Source organism: Sciurus carolinensis, chromosome 2, assembly GCF_902686445.1.
Source record: "Sciurus carolinensis chromosome 2, mSciCar1.2, whole genome shotgun sequence".
NCBI classification, from domain to species: Eukaryota; Metazoa; Chordata; class Mammalia; order Rodentia; family Sciuridae; genus Sciurus; species Sciurus carolinensis.
The window spans coordinates 54,296,720-54,304,449 of NC_062214.1; the positions used below are offsets into that span (position 1 = coordinate 54,296,720).

The 7,730-nt window shown below is 45.9% G+C and overlaps 1 protein-coding gene across 3 annotated transcripts in view; it reads left to right on the forward strand.

The window, feature by feature from the left end:
* Window positions 1–5,761, forward strand: part of Crtc3 (CREB regulated transcription coactivator 3) — a 101,387-nt gene extending 95,626 nt beyond the window's left edge. For 2 of the 3 annotated variants that reach the window (XM_047539689.1, XM_047539688.1), the window contains exons 13-16: window positions 67–147; window positions 556–645; window positions 1,815–1,917; window positions 2,879–5,761. In XM_047539689.1, coding sequence (XP_047395645.1) covers window positions 67–147; window positions 556–645; window positions 1,815–1,917; window positions 2,879–3,087 — 483 coding nt within the window. In that variant the 3' untranslated portion in view covers window positions 3,088–5,761. The remainder of the gene's footprint in view (window positions 1–66; window positions 148–555; window positions 646–1,814; window positions 1,918–2,878) is intronic. The other variant, XM_047539690.1, reaches the window with a different exon arrangement.
* Window positions 5,762–7,730: the final 1,969 nt, after the last annotated feature.

Here is a 7,730-nt window from a genome sequence, read left to right on the forward strand (position 1 = left end):
GCAAGGAAGAAATGCCTATTTTGCTCTGAGTTCTAAGCTAAATGGTCATCTCCTTATTCCCTGAAGGGCTCGTCTTTGACCAACTTCTTCCCAGATGTGGGCTTTGACCAGCAGTCTGTGAGGCCAGGCTCAGCCTTTCCTCAACAGGTGGGTGATCACTCCTGCATCCTCCTGTCTCAGTGCATACATGGCACCGTTTAGGTTGTTCCATGTGTAGACTCCACAACCAAATAGACAAGGTAATTACTTTCCCTGGTTTCAGGTGTGTTCTGTGACTAGAAGAGCCTGGAACCTCCCCTCACCCTAGAATACTGGTATTGGGTCCTTGTGTAGCGTCAGGACTCAGCAGAGGAACAAGTGCCAGAGACTAGGGACTAGGAATGTATCTCAGTCATAGAGCACTTGCCTAGCATTTGCAAGGGTTAGGGTTAGGTTCTATCTCTAGCACCACCAAAAAACAGACAAACAAGTGCTAGAGACTTTTGTTTACACTCTGGTCACAGGGTTATAGAATCAATACTGGAAAGGACCACAGCAACTGATTAATCCCCTCAGGTTGAAGGAACTGAGACACAGAGAAGGGGAGCACCTGGCCCCAATAGCAGACTTAGAAAGTGGCACAGCAACGTTGGAACACCCAGCACAGTGAGTGACCACCTAGGCAAGTTCAGTCCAGGGATGGAGTGGGGGATAGTTCCTCTGTAAGCTGTTTTTGTTCAGCCACTTTTTTTTTCTCTCCCTCTCAATGATCATTTTTAATATCTCTAGATTTTATAGTGTTCAGTAAGTATGACTTAGGCTCCAGGATGGATTAAGGAGTAAAGAAGCAGTTTCCAGAACTTAATAAGACAAAGATACCATTTCCCAAGTAGGCCATGGTGAAGATGTGGAAAGAACCAGTAGTCCCTGTCTTCCTGTTTTGGGGTTTGTGCTTGTTGGTTTGTTTTGATGATTCTAGGGATTGACTCTAGGGCCAGGCAAGTGCTCTACCACTGCACTACACCCCAGCTCTGCCTCCCTGTTTCCTAAAGAGTCCATTTCAGTCTAGGTGAGAGTCAACATTTTCTTGAAATGATAGTAACTCCTACTTTTGAGACATTTTAAAAAAATGGTTTGGAAAATAATTTCAGTAAAGGTACCTAAAGTAGGCCTTAGTTTTAAGCAATCATCACAGAGGCTTTATCATAGAAAGGCAGTGACCTGAGGTCCCTCCCTCTGTTTATAAAAGGGAAAGGCTTCCATTCTCTCATTTTTCCAGAAACCAGAGAGATAAAGAGATCATTACTTCCTTGAAGCCTTTAAAGGGTTCCCACCAATGGTAGTTTGCAAAGGCTTTGGTGAGGATGAAGAGAAAGGGTATCTGAGACCCAGAGGGGCTGAAGAAACCATGACTACTGGTGTCTCTTGGGATCATGTAGTAGGCTGGGCAGTTGTGGTTAGGGATAAGTCACCCATACTGTGGGTCTCAGGAACCCGTCTTCTACTGCAGGGTCTGCTTGTCTGACAAGAATAGTCTTCCTATGGACTGGGGTGTCGCTCAGTAGTAGAGCACTTGCCTAGCACATGTGAGGCACTGGGTTCTATCCTCAGCACCACATAAATAAATAAATAAAATTAAGTTATTATATTAAAAAAAAAAAAAAAGAATAGTCTGCCTACATTAGTTAGCATGTTAGCAGAGCACTCTGGGATCCTAGAAAGAAAGTCTGTGAGTCAGTTTTCATGTCTGTCTCTGTTCTGGGAGCATATCACACTGTTCCCTCACTCTAAGAAGCAGAGATCCTTCCTCACAATGTGACCTTTGATGCTTCTAGGTGCCCCTGGTGCAACAAGGTCATCGAGAACAACAGGACTCATTTCATTTGAGACCGAACCTGTATTCCAACTGCGGGAACTTCCCAAACACAATCCTGACAGGTGAGTGTGGGCCACCACTCAGCTTTGACATTGATTTCATTTTGCTGGGGTTTTATGGATAGTTTAAACCACATCACATTAGATAAAGCAAAAAGTAAAAGTCCTCTGGCTCAGCTTTACTCTTTTGAGATACAGGTGTTCAGCCCCAGTGCTTGTGAGGCAGTAGGGGAAGAGCCTGCTTGTCAAAACTTTTCTGAAATAGATAGTCTTAGGTGATTTACAACCCTTGTAAAGGAGAAGGCCTGCAAAAATTGCCAGTTGTGAAACTGTCAAGAATGTCGATTCCAGGGACTGGGACTATAGCTCAGTGGTAGAGCACTTGCCTCACATGTGCAAGGCACTGGGTTCAATCCTCAGCACCACATAAAAATTAGTAAATAAAGATGCTGTGTCAATCTACAACTAAAAAAAAAAAAAAAAGTCAATTCCAGGTCAGGTGCACACACCTGTAATCCCAGCCGCTCAGGAGGCTGAGGCAAGAGGAGTGCAAATTCAAAGCCAGCCTCAGCAACTTAATGAGGACCTAAGCAACTTAGGGAGACTCTGTCTCTAAATAAAATACAAAAAAAGGGCTGGGAATATAGCTCAGTGGTTGAGTGACCCTTGGTTCAATTCCAAGCTGGGTACAGTGACACATACCTATAATTCCAGCAACTTAGGAGGCTAAGGCAAGGGATTGAAAGTTTGAGGTCAACTTAGACCTTGTCAAATAAAATATAAAGGACTGGGGATATAGTTCAGTGGCAGAGCACCCTGAATTCTATCCCTAGTACCAAAACAAAAAATGTTGATTCCAGGGCAAGAGGTGTGGTCCTATGAGTGGTGGGTACGTGGGTGCTTAATGTCCTGGCTGGGAAGATGGCAGGATAACATTTGGGGGATTATTGTCAGTTCTTCTAGTAGCCTGGGGCCCTCATGCCTCCTAAACAGCACTGTTTTCCTCTCTCGCTGCTCCTTGCAGAAGATTCAAGCACCAGCCTGTTCAAAGACCTCAGCAGTGCACTAGCAGGCATGCCTGAGGTCAGCCTGAATGTGGACACTCCGTTTCCATTGGAAGAGGAGCTCCAAATTGAACCCCTGAGCCTGGACGGACTCAGCATGTTGAGTGACTCCAGCATGGGCCTGCTGGACCCCTCTGTGGAAGAGACGTTTCGAGCTGATAGACTGTGAGCAGAAAGTAACGGGACAGGAGAATCCCTGAAACAACCAAAACAGAGTGAAATAGAAAAGAGCCAGTGAACACCCCTGGACTTCAGTTATCCCAACACAGAAGGAACCAGCCCCATGGCTTCAGGCTTTCAGCTGAGGTTCAGTTTCAGACTCCATGGCTTTTTCTAGACACAGCTACGTCCTGCCTCCCAGGCCTGTGGCACAGGTTGTGCTGCTGCAGTCAGGCTGCTTTGGAGCTTCCAGTGAATTATGGAAAGCTCATCCTCTGACCCCTCCATCTTTTTATTGGCCATTTAGTTGGTCAGTGTGTAAAAGTAGAAAATATCATGTAATGAGAGACCTCAGTAGTACTGTGTAGTGCTCAGAACCACTGATCTCGATCAACACTGAAGACAGGACATGGGACTGAAGACACGGGAGGCAGGCAGGGGCCATGGGCCCCATAGCATTGGCTCAACATTGTGCAACGGTACCAGAGCCCCACAATGTCCTCTTCGATCTGGCTGTTCAGGCAAGGCACCCTCCAGCTGGAGGACATTCCAGGACTTAGACAAGAGCCATGTTTCTCTCAGATGCCTTAATGATAATATGAAGTTTAACCCCAAGTCCAAAGACAGACTTGCATTCAGCAAACCAAATGCTAGTTTTTCTCCCAGTTTGGAATCTCTTTTCTGCTGCTTCAATACACTTTTTCCTTAGGGACAGGAGGAAAAGGAAGACAATTATTTTATTCAGTCACTGTAAAAAGGTCCCTGGTAATGGATGAGCCTGAGTAAAACAGTGTTCCTTCCTAGAGGCAGGGGAAGAAAGAGAAGGGACTATAGGTATCTCAGACACAGGGTGACCTCCAGACAAACTCCAGACAAGCACAGTTCTCCCTACACACCAACTGGAAGGAGCAATGAAGGTTTTTGCACCCACCCAGCAACTGAATTTCCCTATCATCTCCAGAGGGCTTCTCTGTTGGTCTAGATCATAAGCTCCTAGAGGGCAGGGGCTGTGCCTTATTCCTCATTGAACCGCTAGTACCCAACAAGTGCCTGGTATGGAATAAGTGCCTCATAACTGTGTGTTAAATACACGCATGTGTATGCGTGTGCATGAATGAATGAATGGATCTGCCATGCTATAAGGCATTCTAATCTGTAACTATCCCCACTCCCTACCAAATCGTCTCAGAGGTTTAGCTGTTCTAATGCTTGTGCCTGTGCTTAAGTTAAGCATGCACTTTAATATGCTTTTAACACTAGGTGACCAAATCTACCACTAGACTCGGGGTCATGTTCCATAGCAGGTAAGAGGCAATTGTCTCCTGGGTGCATCCAGAGTGGCTAAGCAAACCCAGGTCCCCAAGTGCTTGTACCTGAAGAATTATAACTAGGCCTTCACCTCAGAAGATCTTCCCTCTCAGATCCATGTTTTGCTGTAAATGGCTTTAAACATGCTTTGAGGTAAAAGAAATAAGTTTATAGTAAATGAAGGCTTGGTTCATGCAACCATCATTATTCCTTAATACCTTATCATGAAATAGTTTGATCATATTTCCACCTGCCTCCTCTGACTTAGCCCCTGAACAGAAAACACGATGATGCCCACAGAGCACTAAAAGGGAAGAGCTAGGCAATGAGAAGATGGGGTTGGGGGGAGAACCCTGAAGGAGGGATGAGCTGCTAGAACATTTGCTTGAACTGCTCCCACCCAAAGAAGTGAGGCTGCATGAGGAGGGTCTGAATCTGACACCTCTGTGGTTTCAGGATCCTGGCTGGATGGCTCTCCAGGCCTCATCTTTGGCCCTATCTCTGATCTTGCAAACAACCCTGACAGTGCCTTCATTCCACCTTCCTCTGGAACCCAAGAATTCTTGTTCTCCCATTTACCCTGAATCTGCTGTTAAGTTAGGAAACCAACCAAAGACCTCCTTGTCCAATTTCTGCTTCAGGAAGGGGCTCTTGGCTTCCCATGGCAAACCTTATTCCCAGTTAAACTTTCAGATCCCTTTATGCAGATCTCAGAAAGGGGTGACTTTTTGTTACAATAAAAGAGCCTTCCAGTTGTAAAGCTACCCATAACCCAGTGTGCCAATAGAAACCAGCTCCTACGTTAGAGGCTCCCAAATCAGATCTTGCCTTTCAGGCAGGAGTGGCGCAGATGTTATAAGAGTGTGTTATTTGAAGAAAAATCCACTCCTTGCGTAGTGCCTTACCCATGGGAATCATGGTGTCAGGGTCCCAGTTCACTCTACATAGCAGCCCTGCCTTGCAACAGAGACCCCAAGACCCACAGGATGAGTTGCACTGCCCCTGGGACATTCTTCATGTTACTATTGAAGTGTAGACACCCAGGGAAAGACGGTAATGAGGACAATGTGGTTTAGAACTGAATTAAATCTGCCCATAGCTCCATCAGTCTGGTCTTTTCTTGTGAAAAGATTCTGGGCATTATAAAGCCCACCTTGCCTAGATGGTATTAGGGACACCGGGGACAGTGCTGCCTGCCCCTCAACGTGTAAGCCTGTACTCACTGCTGCCTTTGTAATAAGCCAGTCTTGGTCCTTAGCATTGGAAATGGCTACAGACTTCAGAAAAGAAAAAAAAAAACAAAACAAAACTATATTTGAATATTTAGTTTTGTCACAAGACATCAATCATACTCTCATTTACTAGCAGTTAAAAATCATAGTACTAAAAACCTATCTTTCCATTTTTTTCTTTCTGTATGGTTGTGGTTTTTAGGATATAGGGTGTTAGGAGAAAATTTTCTTGGTCAGATCAAGATCAACATAAATTCTCCTTTGTCCTATTTCCTTTCTCCTAAGTCTACTGTATATTACCTGAACTGAAATGTTGTGTATCCAAGTCCATGCGCGTATTTGAAGACATTTTTGGTTCTGACCCTTTGTGGCTCCTCTGATTTATGCACAGGTGGTTCCTAGTGTGTCTCCATTGCTTCATGTATGGGACCATCATAGCAGCTAATCAGACTTCCTGCCAGTGTCCTGGATCCCAGGGCTCATTGTTAAACAATATTTAAAGATTGGAATTTGTATAAAGTAGCTTCCAAGTTTTATAATGCATCATTTTACATCTTTCATAATTAAAAGCAGCACAATAAGGTTGTATCTGCATTTGGTGTTTTTCTCCTGCCTCAGATGCTATGAATTGGTATGAAGCTTCTCACATTACACATTCTCATTCCTTTGAAACTGGGTGCCAGGAACAGGGCACCCTGAAGGTGGCTCAGTCTTCTACCTCCTTCCTTCCTCTGCTGGAGGTCCTTCACCTTCCTCCCCAGCTACTCTGTCCTGACCTGCCTGGACCCATCCTCCCCACACTTTCTGCCCATCCTGCCTGCTCTCCCCAGACCTGCTGACTTCATGTCAAACATCCTCATTTCCTTCAGTTTCTCCCTCAGCCATGCCTAGCACTGGTCCTAAAGGTGATTCCTGAAGTATTACTCAGAAATTACACCCCTGCTCCTAATTCCCCAAGTCCGCATTTCTGCTCTGGTCCACACACATACCTCATTCATTGACCCTACTGTGAATTCTGTCCCTTATTCCTCTTAGTTTGCCTGTCTTCTTCTGACTTCCTTCCCTCTTCCCAGTGGGGTCCACTGGGATGTAGTGGTTTCCATTTTTCCCTCAGGACCCACATTTCCCTGCAGGAAAACCCAGTAATCCCACTCTGCCCACTAATCCAATCTCCTGCCCACTGAGGTACCTAAACCCTCCTCCTCTTCTCTTCAGGCCTTCACCAAATTTTGCAAGTCCTGTCTTATCCATCAATTCCAAGCAGCACCAGATTTCCCACTTCCCACCTGCTCCCCATTTTGTTCCCTCTCCCTTGTAAACTTACTCAAACCTATCCCCGCTGTACTCCTTCCTCCCGTCGTCCCTCTGCCTCACCTGGGTTCTCATTTCTCATCTGTGACATTGATCTGATCTTCTTCCAAGGACTTGCTGCCCCTCCCCCAGGCCTTCTATTTAGTCCTCTCCAATAGTTTTGTTCCCACTAGCCCTTGAATATGCCTCAGTTTCCTCCTTCCTAAAACAGAAAACAGCCCTGTCTTCACCTCAGCTTCTCTTCAGACCACAAGCTGTCTCCTTCCTTTCCTGGAAGAGGAATTCATGTTCTACTCCATTCTTGTCCCTTCCCGCCCACACCCCATCTGCAAACTCCCTCTGCCCAACATGATTCTGAACTCCTCTGGCCCTGTCTGAGTCCTGTCCAATTTTGGTGCCTGACCTGCCCAATGCTTCCCTGACATGAGACTCCTTTGGCCACTCCCTTTCCCACCAAATCCTCTCTTTGGCTCCAGTAAGTCTTTTCTTATTGTTCCACCATGCAGGACACACATTTCCTAAGTGCATCCTCCTTCCCCACCATATTTTCTTCTTTGGATCAACCATCTGTCCCTGGCTACCTTGTCCAGTCCTCCAAGGTGGTAAACCTCACCTGCTGCCCTTATCCCCATCTGTCAGCTCAGCCTTATCCTCACTCCACCCCACCTGCCTTCCGCTTAGATCTGTATACCACAGCAAGCATTATCAGCAGCCTTTGACATCTGCCTTCTCCACAGGGCTTGGATCTGCAAGGACAGGGGCCATGCTTATGTACTTGAATCCTATAACCCAGTACCTGGCG